General features: G+C 42.8%; 1 protein-coding gene across 1 annotated transcript in view; it reads left to right on the top strand.

Annotated features, from left to right (window-relative positions):
- LOC146620902 (voltage-dependent N-type calcium channel subunit alpha-1B-like) overlaps positions 1–27,760 on the top strand; it is a 137,568-nt gene that overhangs the window by 44,456 nt on the left and 65,352 nt on the right. The window contains exon 11 of the mRNA XM_085367122.1: positions 26,943–27,093. Coding sequence (XP_085223248.1) covers positions 26,943–27,093 — 151 coding nt within the window. The remainder of the gene's footprint in view (positions 1–26,942; positions 27,094–27,760) is intronic.

Here is a 27,760-nt window from a genome sequence, read left to right as displayed (position 1 = left end):
TCCAGTCTTTCATCCATTCATTCATTCATTCATCCATTCTTTCTTTGCTGATAGTGGAAACCATCGTCGCATTTAGATTTCCGCCCTCAGCAAAATGAGCTCATTCATTTTTTATTTTCCATAGGAAAATAGTTCCTTATGTTTTGGACTGGATTGAATCGCTACAATCCTTTTAGACAGGGACTTACGACCTGATCAGATCCCCACAGGTAGCTTTCTCCTCAGCCAGTTGTAATCTGGAAAGCCCACCTTATATTTGCTCTTCCCGAGAATTTGTCAGCGCTGTTATTCACTGTTGCAGGCCTGCTTAGAACAAAAATGAGAAAAAAGAGAGCTGATTATTAGCTCATGAAAACACAAAACAAAATCACCTGACAGGTTTTCTCTAAGTGCACTGTTACAAAAATAATGGGCCCCTCTCAGACATGTCCATGTTTCCTAAAACTCCCTCTATTAAAAACAAAAACAACAACAACCCGAACCTCACTGACAGAATCAACCCATCACCACAACCTCAACAACCTTAAACACACAAATATTGGCACCGCAGTCCTGACACTCCCAGGTCAACTCACATAATTTCACCTCCTCAATACACCGAAAGTCTTGTTAAAACCACACAATTTGCACACAACAATCACCCCCTTTGTGCACTTTAACATACCTAGGTTCAACATAAGACATAACCCCCTTACGACAACATATAATCACTAAACTATAAATTTCCTATCCAAATCTGCACTCCTCTTCTGTCTGCTATGCTTAAAACTACTTTAATCACTTTTCTTTGTTCATAACTCACTCCCTTTGTCATATAGCTTCTTTGAGTTATTCCTCAACTTCAAACCCAAATGTATTTTATTAAACATTCACACCATTCTATCACTCATACAAACAGCAAGCTGTTCTTCATTGCGTATGTTTGTGTTCTTAGCCAGGTTTAATCAATGTCTATGCATTAATCATTATGAGCTTGTCCTTGTAAGGTTAATGCATTTTCTGCTTCTGTATGTGAATTTGCATATGTTGCTTTTGCAGTGTTTCAGACTCCTGCACATTTCTCCACTTAAGCCGTCAGTTTTCTTTCCCAAATTTGCTAACCCAAATTTTAAGTTCCCACCTTATTAACAGCATTCCTGGTCCTCAGCCAGAAGTTAGGGCCCACTTGTCAGGTTTATGGAGACATGGCGCTGTGAACAATTCAACCAGAAACTTGCCTTAACATACAGTGGGGCAAAAAAGTATTTAGTCAGCCACTGATTGTGCAAGTTCCCCCACTTAAAATGATGACAGAGGTCAGTAATTTGCACCAGAGGTACACTTCAACTGTGAGAGACAGAATGTGGAAAAAAAAAAATCCATGAATCCACATGGTAGGATTTGTAAAGAATTTATTCATAAATCAGGGTGGAAAATAAGTATTTGGTCAATAACAAAAATACAACTCAATACTTTGTAACATAACCTTTGTTGGCAATAACAGAGGTCAAACGTTTACTATAGGTCTTTACCAGGTTTGCACACACAGTAGCTGGTATTTTGGCCCATTCCTCCATGCAGATCTTCTCGAGAGCAGTGATGTTTTGGGGCTGTCGCCGAGCAACACGGACTTTCAACTCCCTCCACAGATTTTCTATGGGGTTGAGGTCTGGAGACTGGCTAGGCCACTCCAGGACTTTCAAATGCTTCTTACGGAGCCACTCCTTTGTTGCCCGGGCGGTGTGTTTTGGATCATTGTCATGTTGGAAGACCCAGCCTCGTTTCATCTTCAAAGTTCTCACTGATGGAAGGAGGTTTTGGCTCAAAATCTCACGATACATGGCCCCATTCATTCTGTCCTTAACACGGATCAGTCGTCCTGTCCCCTTGGCAGAAAAACAGCCCCATAGCATGATGTTTCCACCCCCATGCTTCACAGTAGGTATGGTGTTCTTGGGATGCAACTCAGTATTCTTCTTCCTCCAAACACGACGAGTTGAGTTTATACCAAAAAGTTCTACTTTGGTTTCATCTGACCACATGACATTCTCCCAATCCTCTGCTGTATCATCCATGTGCTCTCTGGCAAACTTCAGACGGGCCTGGACATGCACTGGCTTCAGCAGCGGAACACGTCTGGCACTGCGGGATTTGATTCCCTGCCGTTGTAGTGTGTTACTGATGGTGACCTTTGTTACTTTGGTCCCAGCTCTCTGCAGGTCATTCACCAGGTCCCCCCGTGTGGTTCTGGGATCTTTGCTCACCGTTCTCATGATCATTTTGACCCCACGGGATGAGATCTTGCGTGGAGCCCCAGATCGAAGGAGATTATCAGTGGTCTTGTATGTCTTCCATTTTCTGATGATTGCTCCCACAGTTGATTTTTTCACACCAAGCTGCTTGCCTATTGTAGATTCACTCTTCCCAGTCTGGTGCAGGTCTACAATACTTTTCCTGGTGTCCTTCGAAAGCTCTTTGGTCTTGGCCATGGTGGAGTTTGGAGTCTGACTGTTTGAGGCTGTGGACAGGTGTCTTTTATACAGATGATGAGTTCAAACAGGTGCCATTCATACAGGTAACGAGTGGGGGACAGAAAAGCTTCGTACAGAAGACGTTACAGGTCTGTGAGAGCCAGAGATTTTCCTTGTTTGAGGTGACCAAATACTTATTTTCCACCCTGATTTACGAATAAATTCTTTACAAATCCTACCATGTGAATTCATGGATTTTTTTTTCACATTCTGTCTCTCACAGTTGAAGTGTACCTCTGGTGCAAATTACTGACCTCTGTCATCATTTTAAGTGGGGGAACTTGCACAATCGGTGGCTGACTAAATACTTTTTTGCCCCACTGTATCCAGTCATGTTGACCTATAACTTTCTTCCGACCGCTGCACGTGGAGAATTGATCCAGGTCTGCTTTGCACCTGAAGAAACACAACTGAGACATTTTATTATCATGAGTACTTAAACTACCCGTTTCCCTCTCTCTGGTCAGAAATACCAGCTTATGTCATGTGTATAAGTGTAAGCAGGTCTTCATTGCTTTTTCTATATATTTTGTTAATGTTCAGTGAGTGTAAGCTGCTTTCTTCATTGCCTCTGTATGTTATAATCAGGTTTAATTCATGCATCGTTTCACTGATTTCTTAATTCAAAACTATCTCACTTCTGATTCTTTCCAGAAATAATTTCACATGTAACACTTTGTGTATGTGTGTTTTCCATTCATTCACGTAATTGTCAGTTATTTTCTCTCTTCATTTTACCTTCTTTTTGTTTACCTCTTTAGTTTTCTGGTGGAGATCTCTAAACACCATCATGAGTTCAGGCTTTCGTTTCAATCCAATTATACCCTGTATTCTCACAGTCGAACTCGTCCGGCTTCACCTCTCACTGGTCCCTGTCCTCTTCTCTCAGTGTCCTTTTGTTGTCTTGAATTCTCCAGCCAACACAGTCCATTTCTTCTCTGTTTCTCTTCAGTATTTTCCTTTTGGATTAAGTCCCAGCCTGAGTTTTTTCTTTGAAAGAAGCCTCTAATGTCCATTCTTATATTTCAGTACATAACTGAAACCGATTTAGTCGAGGAGGGTAAGAACAGCCTGCACTTTCGCCGTCCATGTTTCATCACGTGGTTTCTTCTTTTCTGTTGATCCTTTCAGTCGTCTCTTTCAAGATTACTCCAAGCATGGCAAATCTGACAATCAGTGTCCAGTGCTTTCCCACCGTTCAACTGCCTAGCCTGTAATTCACAGTGCATGTTTCCATCTCGTAGTTCCTTCCATGCTGCTGGTCCCGTCAGTTTGGTTTCAGTGTTAACGGTTCAGTTGCACTGTCTTTTGCCTGCTATTAATTCTTCTCAAATCCACGATGTTCTGTTGGTCTTCATCAGGAGATTAACTGTCCTTTGAGCTTCTTCTCAGGATGGGGACAAGTGGGAGGTCCAGCTGTAAAATTTTAAGCCAAAATCTGGCCTGTTTTCTCCCAATTATGCTACTCTACTGGTTTTGGCGCCGTACTCAAAATCCCAGGTTGAGAGAAGTCCACCTTTATTTATCTGTAACCTGTATTGACACACTAAAACATACGATTAATATCCTTTTCATTTCTTTTCTTAAAACCTCCATTCGCTTCATCTGCCTAGAGTTTAACTCATCTGTCCTTCTATGGGCATGCAACTTCCTGTCACACACACACACTCACAGCCCCCACCTTTTCTTTCTCTCAGGAACACAGAGCGCGTGACCGCGGCTCTCATGCACTTCACAACTTCTCAAACTGCGCCACAGACTGCAGTTTCTCATCCTTTTTAAAAATATACAACCAAACACACTTGTTATTCAATCGTCACACACTCAGCTTCTGTATTAAATCATTTTCACAGCACATGCAGTTATAATGAATGTAAGCGCTTTACACAGCCGATTCACACTTTATTTATATACTCAGGCCTGTATCACATGACAAAAGACACCAGATGCCAAGACAAGTTATTCAACGGTTCCTTATCACTTCAACAGAACCTCTGTACCGGTACTCCTAAGTTTTTGACTAATTTAAAAGCTCTAAGCCCAGGCCGCGCCTTGCTGGTCAATACACCCGCTTCGGGAACGCCGTCGCCGAGAGCGGTCAGATTTCTAGGCCCTACTTAATTTATAACCGCTTCCCGCAGCTGACAGGGAGCTCCATCTCCAGCGCCACACGCTTTCAGCTATACTTAAAGCTCACCAGTCCCCTACGTTGAGTAGTCGCGGTCGGGTCTCACCCTCCACCCAAACAATGCAGTATAAAAGGTAATCACTTGTAGATTGCCTAGCCTGTTAACGGGAGTTCGAAACCCCGCGGAAGGCCACTCCGGGCTAAAAAATAACCACACGTCCGCGGCTATTGGTCGGTGCCAAACGCTGAACAAAACTGCACTCCTCAGAGCCGCGCTCCGGTTCTAAATCAGTTTGTTTACATGTTTTAAAAGCATCACTGTGGGCTCTCAGCCCTCCAGTTATTACTTGATGCCCGAACCGCGTTCTGCTGGTCAATCTGACCAAATACCCTAAACTAAAACTTGCCTGACTGACGTCACAGTCAACAAATATAACACATCAATTTAAGCACATAACATATTCACTTAAACACATAACCTATTAACTTAAAATTCACCCCAGAATTAACAACAATAAATTTTATCAGTCAAATACTGTATTCCCCAAACTTTTATCACTAATTACCCCAAAGTGACCACGGACACAGATCAGAAGCTCTACTGAGTGAACATTTAATTTACCTTAATTTCCAATTCAGCACCTTTGGACATCAATCAACAGGCGGTGCTTACCTCCTATTTCGGGGCCCATCACTCAGTCGACCTCCTGGCTGTCCGTCTGTTTGACACCACTACACCTCAGCCAAACCCCATTAGTCCCTCCTCAAACCGGTTTCGGCACCAAAACTGTCGCGGTTCGAATTTTGAGGAAGAGACATACGACTGAAAGTCCATAGTGGGTCAACACCTATATGTGGTGAAGATAGGCTCTGTAAGGTTCTTTTGATTTGGAAGGAAAAACAAGTGCAGACAGAGTCCTCGGAGGTGTCTAAAAAGTGATTTATTAAACACACACAGTTTACACAGTGTGGGAAGCACTACGGTCTTCGCCTCTCTGCTCGTTACAGAAAGCTTTATAGCCATTATGACGTCAAGACAATTCCTGGACCTCCTCTTCTCAGAACAACAACACTTTCCCAGGCTTGAAACCAGATGTTTCCAATCATCGGTATTTGGCAGCATAAACAATTGTGTACACGAGTGTGCAGTTTTGTGAGAGTGTAGGTCCAGGCCAACGAAAGTTCGGTGTCCTTATCTGACTTGGGCTGCCTGGACCTACAGCTATGCTGGTGCTATGCATGATAGAGTATTATATCTAGAATGTGTTTTATTCTGCGTGCTCTGGAATACAAGGAATACAAGATCACTCAGCAAACACCGTTAGCAGATTTACTAAATGATAAATGATACATGATAATATTGATGATAAACTGATGATAAGTGATGCAGACTAATGAAGTAATGATGAAATAATGACCGTACATGTGAATAATAACACAGTGGCAGTAAAATAACATTCCTTGACCTGACACTTCCAACTGTTTCTAACAACATTCTTAGTCATAAAATGGTAATCTCCCCCACACCCAATATATGGTTCCATTTCTGTATTGGTTCACCATGAAGAACACAGTGAAGCCACAAAAGGGCAGGAAGCTTACCACACAAGAATCAGATATTTCAGATAGGATGTATCTGCAATAAAACCTCACCCAGCACAGAGTGGCTGGAGAGGTGGTCAGAGACAAAGGAATGGCTTTGATCCTACTGCTTGAACTAAGACTTTACAAATTTAGGAACCACAATGACACATTCAACAATTTGACTTAACATTCCCCCCTTTTTGTCATTGTATACTTAAATTTCAACTTATGCACCCTTGTTTTTGGCAGTGTCAGTGTAGATTTCATTCATACACAGCTCCTCACGTCTCAGTTCACAGTTAATTTCATGTAAGCAGTTAACCTGCTTCTAATTGATCTCATACACAGTAACCTACATCCTGCAAGTAAACAAATGAGTGTCAACAGTCAAACAAAAAGAATCAACATTCTCAAAAATCAAATGTCACTACAATCCAAACGTATACAGACATAGGCATTCAAACACATCAGTTGATTTTATTGTTTGTCCATGTGACTTTCAGCTAACTTCAAAGCTGTAGCCTGGTCAAAACCCTTCTTTATGACTCCTATCAACCACCCAAAATCTTCTCACTGTAGGCATCCTGTGGGGGTTAGAGTCAACTGGTGAATTATCTGCATTTACAACTCTTATCCTGACCTGTTGTCACCGCAGAAAAAGATTTTTAAAAGGAAATTGGATCAAGTTGTTTATGATCTTCTCCCCCCTTTTTGAGTCATGTCCATCCATGGGTCAAAACTTCAAACAGCTTAGGGAAGTTGACATGATGCAAATGTAGACAAAAGTCTCGTCTGTTTACATCTCTCCCTCGCATAAAGCTTCTCTGCAGTGCATCAAATCTGCATGGCAAAATGACACACTTTAGGTAATCTTTTCCCACCCTTGGGAAAAGTGGTGTCAGCCATTTCCCAGTCCCCTAGCATCTGTGCTTTACACAGAACCACAATTCCATCGTTGGACTTCCTCTGCACTGTCACTTTTGGAGCTTGGCACGCTCCCTTCATCCTCCAGGTCCTCATGTTCCAACGCTGCGGACGATTTAAGGCAGAGCACGTCGTACACCGTAGTTGTCTTCCTCAACATCAACGTCGAATCTCTTTCATTTTATTTAAGATTTTGCTGTGAAAACTCTCCGCATGACAATCTCCTGGAAGCCTAATAGCACAGGTCTCTGCGCGATGTCTGCTGTGCTGAAGGTGATCTCTGATCCCCCTGAAGCCTCTCTCCTGGCCTCAGCTTCCATCTTGTGGACGATCTTCCTTACTCGCTTCTTCTCATGCTACCTCACGACACCTGCAAATTAAAAAATGACACTCCTCTTGTGCCACACGGCTCTCGCCATGTGTCAACTCCCCAATGAGACATGCACAAGAATGTTGCACATTCTCTCTAAAACAATCTCCATGGTTTCCCACTTGGAGGAGCCATACTCCAACCTGTAACCCTGTGTAAAAACATTAGTCAGCAGTTACATGTTTAGCTTGTTTAACTCCCAGCTCCACCCGGAGCCTGTATCCTAGAAGATAAAGTCTTTAAGTTAAAACCACTCACATTTGCAACCAACTGCAACTCATAAGTGTAATAAAGTATTCAGCATCACAGAGACAAGGATCATTGCAGGTTTATTCTAACCTCATTAAACCCCTACTTTTTTCCATAATTTGCTCCAAATCATTAAACATCTCATCGTCATTCCACATTGTAATCAGTGACTTTCCTTAATTATGTCACTCACCATGAGCCCCAATAGTGGTGACTATTCTGTAACTACTGCACATCTGTTCAATTGTCACTTGTCCGTCTGTGCTGAATCCTTTACAAGCAGTCTTAAAGGAAACACAAACATTAGCCAAATACACGGATCATCCTGGTGGTCAGGCGTCAATCATCCAGATTCCAGAGGTGCTGTAAAAGGTCATAAAGTTAATACTCCGCTGTAAAAAGAAGTAACACTGGTGTCAAACACAGTATCACACTGTTTTCACTTTTCCCCTGTAACATTCACATTTTCTCCAACAACACAGTGTAATTTCATCACCAACATATAGCCTGTAACCACAGTTTTCTTCACACAAAAACTCAGTAATCCTGTTGTAGAAAAACATCAAGTTGTGTGTCAATACTGTAAATCACATGATCAAATCACATGATTAACCCTCTGCTGTAGAAAAGAAATGTAAATGTTAGCGCTGCACAGGTGTATACACACTTTCTCACAGTGACTTTTGTGAGCAACACAAGCCCATGAATAACACACCACTGGTAAATTCACAGACACAGAAAGTGGCATTTAAAGGTTAAATCGGCACAGCCCAAAGCTCATGCAACCTAGGATGTTGCCGTCATCTTTCTGCTCCTGTAAAAAGAAACACACATAGATTCATCCACCCTTTGTCCTGTCTAGGTGGAGGTTAACCTTAAGTAGTGGTCAAGTCAGTCAAGTCTTGTCAGCTTTCACCAGTCCAGTCAGTTTCCCTTTTTTTTCCACTCATTCATTCACTCAGTTATTCTTTCTTTTACTGATAGAGGAAATTATCATCGCATTTCGTTTCTACCCTCAGCAAAACCGACGACATTTCAAAAAGAAAAAGAAGAATTTTAGATCGGATTGCCTTGCTGAATCCTTTTGGACAGGGACTTGTTTCCTTAATTGTCCCAGATAAGCGACTTTCTCCTGAGCCCATTTTAATTTTGGAGAAACTCACTTTGCAACCGTTCGCAACAACATGTTGTGTAGTTCTTCCTATTCAAACGTTCAGATCTGCTTAGATGACAGAAAAATTATCAAACAAAACTTTCAGTGCACTGTGAAAGTAACAAAATAAAAAGAATAAAAGAAAGGAAAGGAAAGGAAGGAAAGGCCTTGTTAAATCATGACATGTGTTCTTCATCTCAGGGAGGAAATCATACCAAACCTAATTGGCAGACTCAACTTAGTAACAAAAGACAAATCATCAGCCAGTTTAAACTCAAACATTTATCCATTCAGCCACACGCAACATACAGCATAACCCTGTTGTCTCATCACATAATAAGTTTCTTCTCATGTAACCAAATGTGTGCCATGTTAAAACTTCTTCACACACCAGAAACTCAACAATCAGCTCACACAGCTCATTCATGCAAAACCCCTCATCAGCATTCTGTTTTCTCCCTATATGATGCAACCATCTGTCCTACTAACAATATTCAGTCCACTAGTCTATGTACCACTTTCATCTTACTAGTGACTTGGACAAGATGACAAACAGAATCTCATGCTTAAGATGATGCCTGGTCTTCATGAGTTTCATTGTATGTGTATATGCATGTAGGGTTAGTATGGTTAATGCATTTTCTGTTTGTGTGTGTTTTATGTACCTCTCTCATCACGTTTTCATTATTCTCATCACTGCTTAAACAACACACATATCTCTCTCTCTCTGTGTGTTTTTTTTTTTTTTGTGAACCCTCCTTTCTTCAAAACAGAAAGTGGGATTACAGTTGTTTCAGGATGAGAAACACCAAACACTCTTCATGTTATCATTCATATTTCATCCACACAACAATTTTTTTCTTTTGTGTCCATGGGGCAGGTGACCTGCAGCATCATGTCTGCCCCAGCTGGGTACCTTTTCACACACACCATGACGTCAGACACATTCACATTCACTTCTGCTTTGCGCACAATTTCACTTAATTCTTCAACGATCTACACACTACGTGCTGCCCAATAAATACTTTGCAGTGTATTTCATCCCCTTTCAAGGCAGACTTACTCAGTTTATTCTCCATTACAAGACAACAATCAGCCACACTCAAACAGACCACGTCTGGTCTGCACACGCACACACACAAAATAGGCCTATCGCTTGCATCTGCACGCACAGCTCTCATGGACCTGCGTCCTGAACGCACAGTCCAACACACTCCCATGCTCGCGTGAAACTGCGCAGCTACGGAACCGTTTCTTTTCTTTAGTAGCCTGCGACCGTCCCGCATGGCTGGCGCACTCCCGTACCTGCGAGAAACCGCACGGTCACGTAGCCGCTCTCTATTGTTTTAGGTTCACAGGAAACCGCGCAACTAGCGCTCCCCTGGACTCGCGTCTGCACGCGCAGTCTCGGTGACGCATAAGGCCTTTTCTACTCACTGTTTGTGTTGATTTCGTTCATCAGAAAAGTCTCTGGATCCCGTCAATCGCCATCCAACCCGAGGGGAGTTCAGACACAAACTGTCTGGCCTGGCGACAAATTTAAGCACCAGGGCTTTCGTCGGGCGTTCCAGACGCTGGCTGCTAGCAGACTGGGGCGGCATCATCTCCCTCTCCTCGTTGGATGCGATGTGTTGGGTTCTGGCTCAGAAGGACCAAATAATAATAATAATAATAATAATAATGCATTTTATTTGAGGGTGCCTTTCAGAAACCCAAGGTCACCTTACAAAAAACAAAATTAATAAAAGGAACAGTAGTCATAAAATACATAAAATAAGTTAAAATGACAAAACAGAGCTTGACAACAGATAAAATCAGCATTAAAGCGAATAAGCCAGCTTAAACAGATGTGCAGCATGGGGAGTAAGGAAGGGATGGAGTCGGTTAATATTACGTAAATGGAAGTAAGCAGACCGGATTATGTAATTAATGTGAGACTGGAATGAAAGAGTATTATCAAGTATGACACCGAAACTCTTAACTTGAGGGGAGGGAAGGGTAAGATAATTTTCAATGTTAATGGAAAAACTGTGGGATTTGGTTAAGATAGATCAGGGGTGTCAAACTCAAATACACAGTGGGCCAAAATTCAAAACTGGAACAAAGTCGCGGACTAACGTTAATATTTATTGAAATATATTTATTCCTCCAGATATAAGAATGAATCTTTTCTTATGGACTCAAACACGTTTTGCTGAAAAATTGAATATGGAACAAGCAAAGCTTAATACTAAACAATATATATATTAGCTGTATAACACCAGTAGGCCAGCTCTGATAGTAATTTGGTATGGCTTCGCGGGCCAAATGTGTCAAACTCTGGCCCGCCAGAGTTTGACACCTATGAGATAGATGGTGTACCAGCTAGTGATGAGATTTCCGGCTCTTTTTAGAGATCCGGCTCTTTTGGTTCGGCTCACTAAAAAGAGCCGGTTCCGAACCGGCTCTTCAGGTTGTTTTGTTGCTTTAATTAATTTATTATTAACAATAATATAAAATTATGCACAAAAGGAATTACTAACGTAAAAAAAAGTGGTTTCATTTATATATGTTTATATATAAATATATGCGGTGGCCCCTAGAGACAAAACACGTACAAACTCCAAAACATACAGTGGGGCAAAAAAGTATTTAGTCAGCCACCGATTGTGCAAGTTCCCCCACCTAAAATGATGACAGAGGTCAGTAATTTGCACCAGAGGTACACTTCAACTGTGAGAGACAGAATGTGAAAAAAAAATCCATGAATCCACATGGTAGGATTTGTAAAGAATTTATTCGTAAATCAGGGTGGAAAATAAGTATTTGGTCAATAACAAAAATACAACTCAATACTTTGTAACATAACCTTTGTTGGCAATAACAGAGGTCAAACGTTTACTATAGGTCTTTACCAGGTTTGCACACACAGTAGCTGGTATTTTGGCCCATTCCTCCATGCAGATCTTCTCGAGAGCAGTGATGTTTTGGGGCTGTCGCCGAGCAACACGGACTTTCAACTCCCGCCACAGATTTTCTATGGGGTTGAGGTCTGGAGACTGGCTAGGCCACTCCAGGACTTTCAAATGCTTCTTACGGAGCCACTCCTTTGTTGCCCGGGCGGTGTGTTTTGGATCATTGTCATGTTGGAAGACCCAGCCTCGTTTCATCTTCAAAGTTCTCACTGATGGAAGGAGGTTTTGGCTCAAAATCTCACGATACATGGCCCCATTCATTCTGTCCTTAACACGGATCAGTCGTCCTGTCCCCTTGGCAGAAAAACAGCCCCATAGCATGATGTTTCCACCCCCATGCTTCACAGTAGGTATGGTGTTCTTGGGATGCAACTCAGTATTCTTCTTCCTCCAAACACGACGAGTTGAGTTTATACCAAAAAGTTCTACTTTGGTTTCATCTGACCACATGACATTATCCCAATCCTCTGCTGTATCATCCATGTGCTCTCTGGCAAACTTCAGACGGGCCTGGACATGCACTGGCTTCAGCAGCGGAACACGTCTGGCACTGCGGGATTTGATTCCCTGCCGTTGTAGTGTGTTACTGATGGTGACCTTTGTTACTTTGGTCCCAGCTCTCTGCAGGTCATTCACCAGGTCCCCCCGTGTGGTTCTGGGATCTTTGCTCACCGTTCTCATGATCATTTTGACCCCACGGGATGAGATCTTGCGTGGAGCCCCAGATCGAGGGAGATTATCAGTGGTCTTGTATGTCTTCCATTTTCTGATGATTGCTCCCACAGTTGATTTTTTCACACCAAGCTGCTTGCCTATTGTAGATTCATTCTTCCCAGTCTGGTGCAGGTCTACAATACTTTTCCTCGTGTCCTTCGAAAGCTCTTTGGTCTTGGCCATGGCGGAGTTTGGAGTCTGACTGTTTGAGGCTGTGGACAGGTGTCTTTTATACAGATGATGAGTTCAAACAGGTGCCATTCATACAGGTAACGAGTGGGGGACAGAAAAGCTTCTTACAGAAGACGTTACAGGTCTGTGAGAGCCAGAGATTTTCCTTGTTTGAGGTGACCAAATACTTATTTTCCACCCTAATTTACGAATAAATTCTTTACAAATCCTACCATGTGGATTCATGGATTTTTATTTTCACATTCTGTCTCTCACAGTTGAAGTGTACCTCTGGTGCAAATTACTGACCTCTGTCATCATTTTAGGTGGGGGAACTTGCACAATCGGTGGCTGACTAAATACTTTTTTGCCCCACTGTAAATAATGAATAAAAGAGGCCCTAATACTGAACCCTGAGGCACACCAGCAGAAACAGGATAGAGAGTTGAAGAATTATTTAACTCCCAGCTCCACCTGGAGCCTGTATCCTGGAAGACAAATCTGTTAAATCAAACTTCACATTTGCAACCAACTGTAGCCCATAAGAGTAATAAAGTATAGTATAGTATAGTGTATATATATATATATATATACACACACACACACACACACACACACACACACACACATACATATACATATATATATATATATATATATATATATATATATATATATATATATATATAGTATAAATAAACACCCAGCACGCCCCTGCGGGCGGTTTATCCCGCAAGCTCGGGTCCTCTACCAGAGGCCTGGGAGCTTGAGGGTCCTGCGCAGTATCTTAGCTGTTCCCAGGACTGCGCTCTTCTGGACAGAGATCTCCGATGTTGTTCCCGGGATGATGTGGATCAGTGAATCGATGTCTCGTTCACTCTTGGCATACAGCTTGATGTCATCCATGTACAGGAGGTGGCTGACAACTGCTCCGTTCCGTAGTCGGTATCCGTAGCCAGTCTTGTTAATGATCTCACTGAGGGGGTTCAGGCCTATGCAGAACAGCAGTGGGGACAGAGCATCTCCTTGGTAGATCCCGCACTTGATGGTGACTTGTGCTATGGGCTTGGAGTTGGCCTCTAGTGTTGTACACCACATCCCCATTGAGTTCCTGATGAAGGCTCTTAGGGTCCCATTGATCTTGTACAATTCTAGGCATTCCAGTATCCAGCTGTGGGGCATTGAGTCATAGGCCTTCTTGTAATCAATCCAGGCAGTGCACAGGTTGGTCAGTCTGGTCTTGCAGTCTCGGCTGATTGTTCTGTCTGCCAGTAGCTGGTGTTTTGCACCTCTGGTATTCTTGCCAATTCCTTTCTGTGTCCCGCTCATGTATTGACCCATGTGCCTGTTCATCTTAGCCGATATAAGATAACCTTTATTAGTCCCACATGTGGGAAATTTGTTATGGTTGCAGAGTCTAATTACTGATACGTTCGTTATAAAAAATTACGAGAAGAAAAGATAAGAAAGAAAGAAACTCAGAATGAGCAGAGCTGCTGTAACAGGCTGCCGCACACGGGGGGCGCCGGAAGTGACAATATGATGCCTGACAGGAGCTTCCATGTAGTACTGAGGCAGGTTATTGGTCGGTAGTTGGAGGGGACCGGTCCCTTCTTGGGGTCCTTGGGGATCAGGACCGTCCGGCCTTCAGTTAGCCATTCCGGGTGTCTCTCGTTAACTAGCAGCTGGTTCATTTGTGCTGCCAGACGCTCGTGGAGTGCAGTCAGGTTCTTCAGCCAGTAGGCGTGAACCATGTCGGGCCCTGGTGCTGTCCAACTCTTCATACTGGAGACCCTTTCTTGGTTACTTGATGGTTACTGAACCCTGTTCAGGGAGGTCGCTGTGGTCTGCCCTCAGATCCTCTAGCCACTGAGCATTGCCGTTATGGGTTGCATCCTTCTCCCATATGCTCTTCCAGTATTGCTCCGTCTCCAGCCTTGGTGGTGCTGTTCTATTATTATTCCCTTGCTACTGAGAGTACACCTTTGCTGGTTCTGTGGAGAACAGCTGGTTTATTCTCCTGCCTTCTATCTCTCTGGTGTACCTCCTCAAGTGGCTGGCCAAGGCTGTGAGTCTTTGCTTGGCAGTTTCCAAGGCCTCAGGTATGGACAGCTTGCTGTATTTCTTAGGCACCTTATTTGTCGCACCTTTCTTCAACTCCGTTAGTTGGCTAACCTCCCTCCGTGCTACTTTGATCTTGCCCTCTAGCCTCCTTCTCCATGGAGGGTACTGCCCCTTGTCGCTGTTCAACTTGTAGCCAAGCATCTCACTGATCACTGCTGCCGTATTGTAGATCAGCTTGTTAGTGTCGGTAATCGTGGTTGTAGGTATTGCCCGTAGTGCTGCATTAACATAATCTAGCAGACCTTCTGAGGGTACTTCACGTAATCTTGGTAACCGGCTACGGGGGATCCAGGTTTCAAGCTTGGCCATGATCCTATTTTTCAGGTCAGTTCCTCTCGCACTCAACGATCCTTCTCCTATCGCACTTGGGGTTATGTACCCAATCTCGGGTGGGGGTGATGATATCGCCCCCCTGACCTGGCGTCCTGACTCCTCCTTGCCGTAGCATTTGTGTTGTACCTCGTCAATCTCTAGCTGTGAGAGCAGTCCCTTCTTTCGAATGTTGGAACACTGAGCTACTAGTTGTTTCGCCGTCATTGTGGATGTTGGGTATCGAAGAATCCATAGGTCCCTCATCCTATTCATGTAGTCCCTTCCGCCGGGGTTACTTGCGTAGTAGCATTCCAACAACGCCCTGTTTTCGTCTCTTGCCCACCGATGCCTTCTTGTTCCAGTAGCCAGGGTGCCCTGGTTCCTCAACACCTGACGCGGACCTTGTTGATCCGGGCGACGTCCAAGCCGGCATGCCTTCATATTTATCTGTCTTGCTCATGTCTGCAGTAGGCTTGCTTAGCATAGGGGGTCTAGCCTTAGGACCCTTAGGACTTAGGACGCCCCCAGGCAGGAATCGAACTTGCGATCACTACGCTATCCAGCTGCTCAATATATATATATTAGGGGTGCAACGATATTCGTATCGATATTGAACCGTTCGATACAGTGCTTTCGGTTCGGTACGCATATGTATCGAACAATACAACATTTGTAATTTATTTTATCAACTTTCCTTCTGACGATGCTGTCTGTGTTGAGCGCTCAGTGAATCTGCGTTCGACTACTCCGCCTAGGCTGCACTGTCGAGCGCAGATCCACTGAGCGCTCAACACAGACAGCATAGTCAGGAGGAAGAGCGCAGGGCAAGCTAGCGAGACAGAAGTTAAGCTCTCCTTGCAAGATGGACCTCCCCCACCCTCATTCAGATCTGGCGTTTGGAATTATTTTGGTTTTCATGTGACGTATGACCCTGAAGGTAAGCGAGTCATGGACTAAAGTAAAACAGTATGTTGGATGTGCCATGCAATGCTTAATTAACTAGTGTGTTAGCGCAGTTAGCTCGTTAACGTGTTGGCCGTCTAGCCCCATGCACGGGGCGATCGGCGGTAGCTCGTTAACGGAGATTTGCCATGTTGTGGCGTTAAGGTCATTTCAACGAGATTAACCTGAAAGCACTAGTGGGAACACAACGAATATGACTGCACATTTACGCCGACATCATCCTAGTGCAAAGACAAAAACAACAAGCATGCTACTAACTTTAGCCGAGTCATTTAGACAGCTGTTAGCACGTGATTCTCCTTATGCTGCTGAGAATATAGCCCAGAAGAAGCGGATAGTATAGCTTTTATTTTGGAAAGAGACATTTCTCTGTAATAAACTCTCTTTTCCAAAGATGAGTGATTCCTCAATCAGATACAGGGCTTGCAAAATCGCTAGCCCGACGTCCCGGAGCTAGCGATCTTTCCAGTCGGGCTACAAAAATCTCTCTGCCCTGCCCGTCGGGCTATTGTAGGAAAAATATATGTCAATGCTTTTGCATTCTTTCAGAAATGTAGCTGGGTAATTATGTCATTGGCATCGGTGAGCCACTGTCAATATGTGACATATTGAAATCGCGTTTGAATTTGCGCTTGTTTTTTTGCTTTCACTTTGCAATGACAGCACTGATCTGTGAGTGATGATAATTTGTGCACCAATTCCTCTGACATCGTCTTATTAATCGTTAGCTTACTATGCAAACATGACAAGTGAAATCTCCCGCAGCAAGCTTAAACATGTGAGAGGTTGATCGCGCAGAGAATCGCTGAGCTTATGTGAGTCCGTGTGTAAAAGTAGCAGTATATATATTTTAGTTCTGCTGAGCCAAATAAGACAGGTCGGGGTGAAGAAGTGACAGCCAAAGAAAAGCTTACCACAAAACGGAGAAGTTATGACAAATGAGACTATAAGGCAAAAAGAAAGTGCAGCTTTATGGTTTCATGGACAAAAGAATTTCTGTGGCTGCAATATGACGAGCTAAATAACCAGGGGTGCACATAAGTGGTCCGCAGGTGCGCATTCGCTGTCAAAATAAAAAACGCGCACAAGGGTTAGGGTTAAATTTAAAAACTGTACTTTTGAGTTAAAATATATATTTATAATTTTAATAAATGACAAATTAAAAAGGCATGAACATTTTTTTGTATCGAAAAAATATCGAACCGTGACACCAAAGTAGAGATGGCACGATACCACTTTTTTATGTCCGATACCGATACCGATATCATAAATTTGGATATCTGCCGATACCGATATGAATCCGATATAGTGTTTTTTAATCAACAAAACTGTTTTTTAAATATCTTGCTGCATTTTGTATAAGTTCATACTCAAGTTTAAAACAACAACTACACTAAAGCTATTCTGTTATACCTGTATGCAAAAGAGAATATTTCATAGTTCAGCAATACTGATCAGTCTAATAAACTTAAACCTACACCATCCTCCCTATTCTGGTATTTTAAAGAGTACTTAGCATAAATATTAAGCAACCTAACTAATAGGGTTCCAACTCCCAGCAACAACAAAAATAAATAAATAAAAAATAGGGAACCACCCCTCACGCGCCACCTCATGATGCTTAATCGACGTAATCAACCTTAATTTGATGCAGTGTGAAAAAAAAAATGCACAGAAATCAATTATTTTTCAAGAAATATTAAATAGATTCAACAGCTTTCTTCAACAAAATTGCAGACTGCACAGATGGTACCTTCCCAAAGGAAAAAGTACTATAGCTTACTAGGGTATATTAGACTTAATAGTTACTATATACAGTAATTGACTTCTATTCATTTTACATCAAATTAAAACTTTGGGTGTCAGATAATTAATTATTAAAAACAAGACATTTTAAATGAGAATAAGAAAGAAAAGTATGTCTTTGTGCCCCCTTTTCCCTGTTAATGCCCTATCGGCCCCCCTGGCTAAACTTTGCTAGATCCGCCCCTGCACAGCTACCAGCGTCAGCTACGTAGAAAAAGATCCTCGAGTAGAAAGTAATATTAAATAAATTCTAACAACAGCTGATCAAGCTTAAACGTGCTGCTGTTGTTCAGCCGCTGGTTTCCTCTTTCTGGTGCAAAGTGGGCCAAAAGCAAACAAGAGACACGGACTCGCGACAGAAAAGCCGATCAGCTGATCATTGATCAGTTTCATGATTGAAGTAGCAGCAAGAAGAGGCAGTCGCTCCATATATCGCTTGTTAAGCTTAACGCAGGAATGCTTTACAAACATTCAGAGATGGACTTACACACTTGCTTTACTTCTCTCGGGGATAACTTTGTCGGAGATGAAATGCCGGGTAGCTAGCGAAGCTCCACATGCTATCCAGACCACCGACAGGTCCCGCATGCCACAGCCGCTCTATCACGTGATGCATACTGCTCCGACGTGCTAACGTTCTGAGGTGAGTTACGGCGTGTTGCAAGTTTTGTGAGGTGCTTTCGTGATATTTAATGGATCGGATTACATTTTTTATTTTTCTCCGATATCCGATCCAGTAATTTAGGTCAGTATCGGACCGATACCGATACGTAATATCGGATCGGTCCATCTCTACACCAAAGTATCGAACCGAACCGAACCGTGAATTTTGTGTATCGTTGCACCCCTACTAACCACCTTGCCACCGTGCTGCCTAGTTTTATTTATTTATTTTAGTTCACTTTCTCCTATTTGATCACTTTGATTTCTTGACTATTATTATTTCACAGAAAATCAACTAATGTACTTTTCCTCCCTTTTTGTCATCAAGGAATTCACACACACACTCACAGGCTGGTCACTCGCCCCCACCTTTCTCTCTCTCTCTCTCACACACACACACACACCTTTTACTCCTCCTTTGTTCCACCTGTGAACCCGCCCCTCGAGGCTGGCTCACACACACCTCATGCTTCTCGCAGTCCCATTCAAACTTTTTGCGTTCCTCTGCTGATTCAGGACAACGCCCTGATCAGCACGCAGAGCAGATGCCGTCCACTCACACTTCACAAAACTAGGACAATTAGGCTCACAATCTTCGGATCGCACCACATTTGCCTCACAAATTATTCAAACTGCGCCACGGACTTGATAATGCGGTTTCTCTTCCCCAGAAAAAAATAAAACCAAATTCAACTCCCCTATCCGGTTGTTCAGTCTGATGTCACTAGCCGTGTCTGGGTCTAAACTCCGCTGCAGGTCCATATATCAAACGATCACTGTGGCATTACTGAGAGTTGAAAAACTGTCTAAAGTCTTTCATCTTTAATAAAATGATCAGCGTTCTGCTCTACCAGGTGTAACAATTGAGTTTAACATCCAGGCATCCATGAAAACGGAATTTATGACATTTAACGGAGTTAGAAGTTAGCAGGGAGTTAGCTCGCTAGCTTCTATCTAAATACAATATAGCATGGCCTGACTGCGGGGTTTTGGAAACAAATTAAAACGTACAGCTTTCTTATCACTTCCAGCATAAATGAAGACAGAAAACTAAACAGCAGTGACGTTTGTAGGGTTACTGAAGTTGGGCTAGCTGGTATATAATGATGTGCTACGTGACCGCTAGCGACATAGCTATGTTAGCATAATATAAACAAGCTAACTTTTTTTTCCACTCGATAAAAGTTAACGTGAGTTTTCTCGGTGGTCAGAAACAAATGTAATCGCATGGCAGGATGGTGTAAAAGGACCAAACTTCAGCCAGGAGAACAACTGAGATAATCCATCCACAATACGAGGTTAGTCATTCATATACTGCTGCATGGGCTGGGCTGTAGTTACATCCTAAGGTTTTAAAAACTGAGCTTAAATAAATGATTAGCGGTAATAAAAGCCGAGGGAGGTCAACAGGGATCACTGACTGTTTTAGGAGCTTTTTGAGATCAAATAGAAGAAAATACATAACATTAAACATGTTAACAACACAAAAGCCATATTAAACGCAGACTACTTTAGACCCGGAAGTAGGATTCGTCGCGTCATCACTGAACAACCGGATTGAATTCACAGTTTGCAACAATTCGTGACACGATCTCCTGCCACGATTTCTACACACCACAAATTATTTTTGTTACTTTAATTGACTCCCGTACTTCGGACAAGACACAGACTCTAACTGCGCTATCACACACACTACACAGTCTACACAGTCTACAGCCCATCAGTGGGCTGAGCCAAGCAGTTGTACTCTCACTAACGAAGCAACTTGCCCCCACTCTCATGCAGGTTATCAACCGCGACTAGGATCCAACACCTAGCTTTAGTTATTTAAGGCATCCCCGGTGCCTAGGTAACCACCCTGGATCTCCTGCCCTCACAGGTCCTACCCCCGTGTCCGAGAATAGGGGGAGCAACCAAGCCCGGAACACACGTGTCCCTCAGCCGGCATCGAGGCCTTAAACCCCGCTTTCTAACTAATAGTAACACACGTTTCCTGCTATAACGCACGGGGACGGGTCACAACACCGCCACTTTTTTCTAATGACTAAGACAGATCACACACCGCCGTGGATGAAACACTGATTCTACTAATCCGTAACAAACGTCTCCTGCTTTAACGCACTGAGATTTTCTTACGACGCGCTAAACATCAACCTGAAGTTCTTAGCAAAAGTCTCTTGCTTTAGTCGTGCTGGGACGGACCCTAGCCGCCTCTTTATTCTACTGAGTGAATTTACACTGCGATACGTTCAACTTAGCGAACAGATAATTTAGGCTTTAAACAATATGCACGGTTCGTAAATAAATGGGTTGTGCTTACCTTTTAATCATGTGAGCTAGCTCTCTGTTTGCCTCGTTTCACGATCTCAGCTCTGCCAATTCATCCTCTCTGGGCCTCGAGCGAATCCCCAGGTTTCACAGCACTAAAACTGTTGCGAAATCAGTTTCACCCCAGTGCTTTTTATTCCTCGGGCATCCAGAGATGGCAGCGGAACTCAGTAGTCATTTCACAAAACCCTTATTCATCTTTATTCATCTTCATTTAAGCATGCATCTTCTAGAAGGGGAGATGTACAAGGCCGGTGTCCCTCTGCAGATCTTCACTGCTTTGTCTGTGAAACACAGTTTTGTAGAAGTGACCCCATCATAAAACTCCCATGGTGTGCTGCAAACTCTGTGTCTGTGTGTATGCACGAGCATGTGAGTGCCTGTGTGTGCGTGTACTAGGGCTGCCACGATTAGTCGACTAGTCACGATTACGTCGACTATCAAAATCGCCGACGACTGATTTAATAGTCGACACGTCGTTTGAAGCTTTGTAAGATCCCAAAAGACGCAGGAATAAGTAGCAGGATTTAAGAATGTAATAACGGACTGAAACAGAAGATGGCAGCACTGCATGTACAAGGATGCCAGCTGCCGTTAAACCCCGAAGAAGAAGCTGTGTCCCAGAATTCATAGCGCGGCCCAGCTCAGTTTCCAACAACAGCTAGTTAGTTTTAATATTACTCTTATTATTCTTTCTGGGTCACAAAATAAACGTTTAACATATTTTCAGACGAGAATGTAGCTGTGTAAACCTCAAATATCTGCTCAGTTTATCAAGACACCACATATTTTCAAAAGCGCTCCGACGTTTTCGGAGACATCTGTTACCCACTAGCTCGATAGCTAGCCGGGGGCTAGGCTCACTAGCGCCGTGAGAACACCGCACTCCCGGCTTCAAACCCACCGCCGTCTTTCGCTACTCAGGTTAAACATGATATATGAGTCACTTAGATAACTTAAAATGTTATTGTTTGGCTTTTTTCAATATTTTATTTGTTCCTGAGTAAATCGGTTTGGCTGAGATTAAAGTTTTTACACAGCTGAATAAACGTCAAGCAGACAGCTGATTATCAGAAGTATGAGATGCTCGAGAATTTACTCCGGTGTCCTGTTATATTTTAGATAGCAAGGAGTTTATTAAACTTCACCAAAACAATCTGCAAACTTCATTAAAATTTAACAAACTATCATCTTGTCTTTATTTTTAGTTAGCACATACCTTAAACACTTAAAGCTGTAAGCTAATGATAGTTATATAAGAGCAGATGCTGCTGGTGCAATAAGCTGTACGTTTTATGTCCAGTGGATGATGATCTGATTAGTCGACTAATCGCAAAAATAATCGGTGACTAGTCGACTATCAAAATAATCGTTTGTGGCAGCCCTACGTGTACCCGTGAGTGAGTGTGCGAGTGTAACAGTTTAAGCACTGTGTGTGTGTGTTTCTGCGTACGTGACTTCCTGCTGGACATAAAAGTAATCTCCTAAGCTACAAGCTTCATTCTGTATCAAGCTTCATTCCGTAGTCGGTATTCGTAGCCAGCCTCGTTAATGATCTCCCTGAGGGGATTCAGGCCTATGCATAACAGCAGTGGGGTAGATACGGGACTTGATGGCGACTTGTGCTATCAGCTTGAAGTTGGCCTCTATTGTTTTTTGCCACACCCCCATGAGTCCCTGATGAAGGCTCTTCAGGTCCTGTTGATCTTGTACAGTTCTAGGCATTCCAGGATCCAGGTGTGGGATATTGAATCATAGGCCTTCTTGTAGTCAATCCAGGTGCACAGGTTGGTCAGTCTAGTCTTGCAGTCTATGATGTCTGACAGGAGCTTCCATGTGGTACTGTTATTCAAGATTCAAGATTTTTATTTGCCATTTGCACACAGGACCAACAGTCCATACACATTGGAATTCTTGTGCATAGCTCTCCAGGTCAAATTATTCTTTACAAAGTAAAAACAAAGCAACTAAAAAAGAGAATAGAAATAAAGAAAAGAATGGAGCAATCATTGTATTTACTATATACAAAACACACTGTACAGAGAGGGTGGTAATACACTTCTTAGCACTGAACATATAATATTGCACATTTTCACAAATCTGTTTCACAGATCTGTTTCAGTGAGTATATTGCACATTAATCAGTGATTTATCCCATTGTATATTGAAATGAGGTGAGGTAGTGCTGTGTTATTTTAAGTGTTCAGTGTTTTTTTATGTTATGCCATCAGTCTGACTGTTGTATGTTGAGTGTTATGTTGAATATTCAGTGTTTGTGTTTTGCCATCAGTCTGACAGTTGCGGGGAAAAAGCTGTTGAAAAACCTTGTTCTGTGTGTGATGATGCTCTCAGCTCTGTTGTGTCTAAGGATGTATATACACTTTTTGTGTCTGAGCAGAGGGTGAACTAGATGGTGTGGGTCCCTGGTAATTCTCTCTGCTCTTTTTCAGCAGCGTTGTGTGTACAGAGAGTCCATGGAAGGAAGTTTTGTTCCTATGATCCTCTCCGCAGACTTTATGACTCTTTACTGTTATAGGACTTTTCCCTTCTGGGGGTCCTTGGGGATCAGGACTGTCTGGCCTTCATTTAGCCATTCTGGATGTCTCTCATCAACTAGCAGCTGGTTCATTTGTACTGCCAGATGCTCGTGAAGTGCAGTCAGCTTCTTCAGCCAGTAGGCATGAACCATCCCAGGGCCTGGTGCTGTCCAACTCTTCATACTGGAGATCCTTTCTTGGATATCTGCCACTGTGCTGGTTACTGAACCCTGTTCAGGGAGGTCTCTGTGGTCTGCTCTTTGATCCACTATCCGCTGAGTATTGCTGTTATGGATGGCGTCCTTCTCCCATATGTCCTTCCAGTATTGCTCGGTTTCCAGCCTTGGTGGTGCTGTTCTTATATTATTCCCTTGCCACTGAGAGTACACCCTGGCTGGTTCTGTGGAGAAAAGCTGGTTTATTCTCCTGCCTTCAATCTATTTGGTGTACATCTTCAAGCGGCTGGCCAAGGCTGTGAGTCGTTTCTTGGCAGTTTCCAAGGCCTCAGGTATGGACAGCTTGCTGTACTTCTTAGGCACCTTCATTGCACATTTCTGCACCTCTGATAGTTGGCTAACCTCCCTCCATGCTATCTTGATCTTGGTCTCTAGTCTCCTTCTCCATGGTCTGCACTGCTTCTTGTAGCTGTTCAGCTTGTAGCCAAGCATCTAACTGATCACCGTTGCCGTGGTGTAGATCAGTTGGTTAGCCTTGGTAGTTGAGGTAGGTAAGCACTTGAGGTAGGTAAGGTTGAGGTAGGCTGTATTCACAACATCTAGTAGATCTAGGTTACTTCACGTAGGGTACCTCACGTAGTCTTGGTAACCGGCTACGGAGGATCCAGGTTTCAAACTTCACCATGATTCTAGTCGTGTCCAAATTCATGGGCTGCATCCTCCTGAGGACCCCGCCTTTGCGGTCTACGTGGGCCAGGTCCTCAGTAGGTTGGGTAGACCGGAAGTAAACGACTGTGAAATTGGACGGTCTTGCCTTCTGATGCTGTCTCGATGGAGTTTAATAAACTCGGCCGTCTGCTCCTTGCTATCTAAAATATAACAGGGCACTGGCGTAAATTCTCGACCGTCTCACACTTCTGTTTAATCAGTTTTCTGTTTGATGTTTTTTCAGCTGTGTGAAAACCACCCAGGGCATTTATAAACACACCCGAAACTCTGGCTGATTGGGTCCCACACCCAATTTCACACCTTGGCTCAGGCGATTAGAGGATCATCAGGGGGTCCTTTTGTCCCTCTGTGGGGGGTCACTCCCACTAGGTTTATATCTGGGACTCTCCACCATTTGACCTTAGAACTGAAGAAGCTTCTCGGATGAGAGGTGAAACGTCTTCAAGCAACTTAAAGAAGTCCAGACGCTTTTCTTTGCAAGCCCCTTTGACCCTGAAAACCATACATTTCACACCTGAGCCTCAACTCTCGCGGCCCAGTACCAAACGACTCACGGACTGGTACCGGTCCAAGGCCCGGGGTTTGGGGACCCCTGCTCTTAATTGTTGTGACGCGTGTTCGAAATGCAGAGAGGTGCGCTGGATTTGCCACACGGAGCAGTGCGAGAGTAAAGCATGAGGGAGGGGCTAATAATCGGCTCAGTCATTTTTAATGATCGTTGAAAGCCCAGATCGTAATCGTGATTAAAATTCAATTAATTGAGCAGCCCTACTTTGTCGCGTCGCTGTGACGTAATCGGTCTACAAATGCGTCCTCAGGAGGATGCAGCCCATGAATTTGGACACGACCTCTATCTCTCAGGTCAGTTCCTCTCGTACACCATGGGCCTCTTAGCTGCATTTTTGATCAGCGCTCTCCTTGCTCGTCCTGTGAGTTTAGGTGGACGGCCTTATCTTGGTAGGTTTACAGTTGTGCCATGCCATACTCCTTCCGCTTCCGAATGATCGGTTGAACAGTGCTCCGTGAGATGTTCAAGGCTTGGGAAATGATTTTGTAGCCAAAGCCTGCTTTAAATTTCTCAATAACTTTATACCTGACCTGTCTGGTGTGTTCTTTGGACTTCATGGTGTTGTTGCTCCCAATTTTCTCTTAGACAACTTCTGAGGCCGTCACAGAGCAGCTATATTTGTACTGACATTAGATTACACATAGGTAGACTCTATTTAGTCATTAGCACTCATCAGGCAATGTCTATGGGCAACTGACTACACTCAGACCAAAGGGGGCTGAATAATTACGCACACCCCACTTTGCAGTTATTTATTTGTAAAAAATGTTTGGAATCATGTGATAGGTTTGTAGCTTGAACCCATCCGCTGGAACGTTGAAGACAATATAATTACACTGCTAAGCAAGACACAAATAGGCAAAGTTCTTCATGTTACTCGTGCACGGGAGAGACCGGACAGAGCGCCGTCCCTTCGCTTGACCCCAGTTGCTCTCGTCCGTCCTCCCGTAACACTGTCCTTTTATTGAGGTTACATGAATATGCATAGGTTCATTAACATACGACGTCTACATACAAACAAAGAGTACCTTGCCTGTGTGTGTGTGTGTGTGTGTGTGTGTGTGTGTGTGTGTGTGTGTTGCTGATCAAAGGGTCAAACATCCTTGGTCAGGAAGAGGGTAGACTAGACCCCCCCCCGGTGAGGAAGTCCAGCAGTTCATCTAAACAGAAAAGCACTTAGACTAGAACAGACGTAGCTACGTTAATCCTACCATAAAACAATTAAAACAAGATGCGACCTCTTCCCGTGCTCCCAGGATGTAGGTGTGCATTCTAGTGTGGAATGCACACCAAGCCTCTGTAGCCTGTTAAAGATCACACAACTTATCACTACACAATTGATTATACACCTCTAAGCATCTATGGTTAAATATTTCTAAGCATAAATAACAATCAACAATACAAACTCTAACATCATGTATGATTTTCGTTCCACTTCTCACGTGTACACCACTTTGTATTGGTCTTTCACGTGGAATTCCAATAAAATTGATTCATGTTTGTGGCTGTAATGTGACAAAATGTGGGAAAGTTCAAGGGGGCCGAATACTTTTGCAAGCCACTGTGTGTGTGTGTGTGTGTGTGTGTGTGTGTGTGTGTGTGTGTGTGTGTGTGTATATATATATATATATATATATATATATATATATATATATATATATATATATATATATATATATATATCTCGATATATCGCGCTTTAATAAGAAACACACTGTTCTTTTTTCTGCAAGACATATTAGCATCAGACTGATCTTCCTTCACCGAAAATAGTCAAAAATCAACCATGTTATTTTAAGTCAAGTCAAGTTAAAATTTGTTTTTCAATAGCACATGTAAAAGATTAGTATACATCAAAGTGCTTCACAATAATTTTAAGTTTGTTGAAGCTGAATTGGGGTGATGCACAGTGTTGTCAATGACTTTATTCTAACCATTTCTGTTTCTCTCTTTCCTCTTCTCTCTCTATAATGAATCAGGAGTGCAACTGGAGAGGCTTGGCATGAGATCATGTTATCATGCTTGAGTCACCGTACATGTGATGAGCGATCAGGGACCCACGGAAAAGAGTGTGGCAGCGATTTTGCCTATTTCTACTTTGTCTCTTTCATTTTTCTCTGCTCTTTCCTGGTCAGTACTGAAGCCTAAATGTCGCCATTGCAGCTGACACATTTGATTGTTTAACTATTGGCCAAAGAGTTTAACTGACTCTTACTTCTGCTTTTTTATAATATTTACGTCTAAATTGCTGATCACAACACAGAGTAAATATAAAACTTACTGTAAAACCTCGCAGCTGCCCATCTTTAAGCCACCTAGTCAGAAATACACATGTGCTAGTTAGTCATCACACATATATTTGGGACAGAGTAATGATCATTACTGGTCATTTCCTCAAATTTTTAATGAATGAATAAATCAACACTTGTTAATGAGTTTTTGTTAGTACAGGATTTTTGCTCCCTGAGAAGATACACATCCAGTATTCCAGCTGTTTAATTTTTTACATACATGCCAGATCCAGTATGTGTAATCAATACATGATACTTAAAAATGTGTTTTCGAGCCACTTAAAAATACAAAATACAGCATATCTTTTTTAAAGTAGCAACAGTTATATTGCTAAAATATAATATTGACCCTCCTAGGACCTGGCGTCCTCATATGTGGACATCACATTTAGGGTTATTTAGACCAACATATACTCAATTTTGCTCTACAAGGGCCTGATATCTACTTACGAGAACATTATACTGCTACTGTTATACTGAAATTTTAAACGAATATCCTCATATGT

Source organism: Diplotaxodon limnothrissa, linkage group LG12 (assembly GCF_057381915.1).
Source record: "Diplotaxodon limnothrissa isolate DT_005_m linkage group LG12, D_limnothrissa_male_GT1.1, whole genome shotgun sequence".
NCBI lineage: Eukaryota > Metazoa > Chordata > Actinopteri > Cichliformes > Cichlidae > Diplotaxodon > Diplotaxodon limnothrissa.
This window is presented reverse-complemented; position numbering and strand designations above follow the sequence as displayed.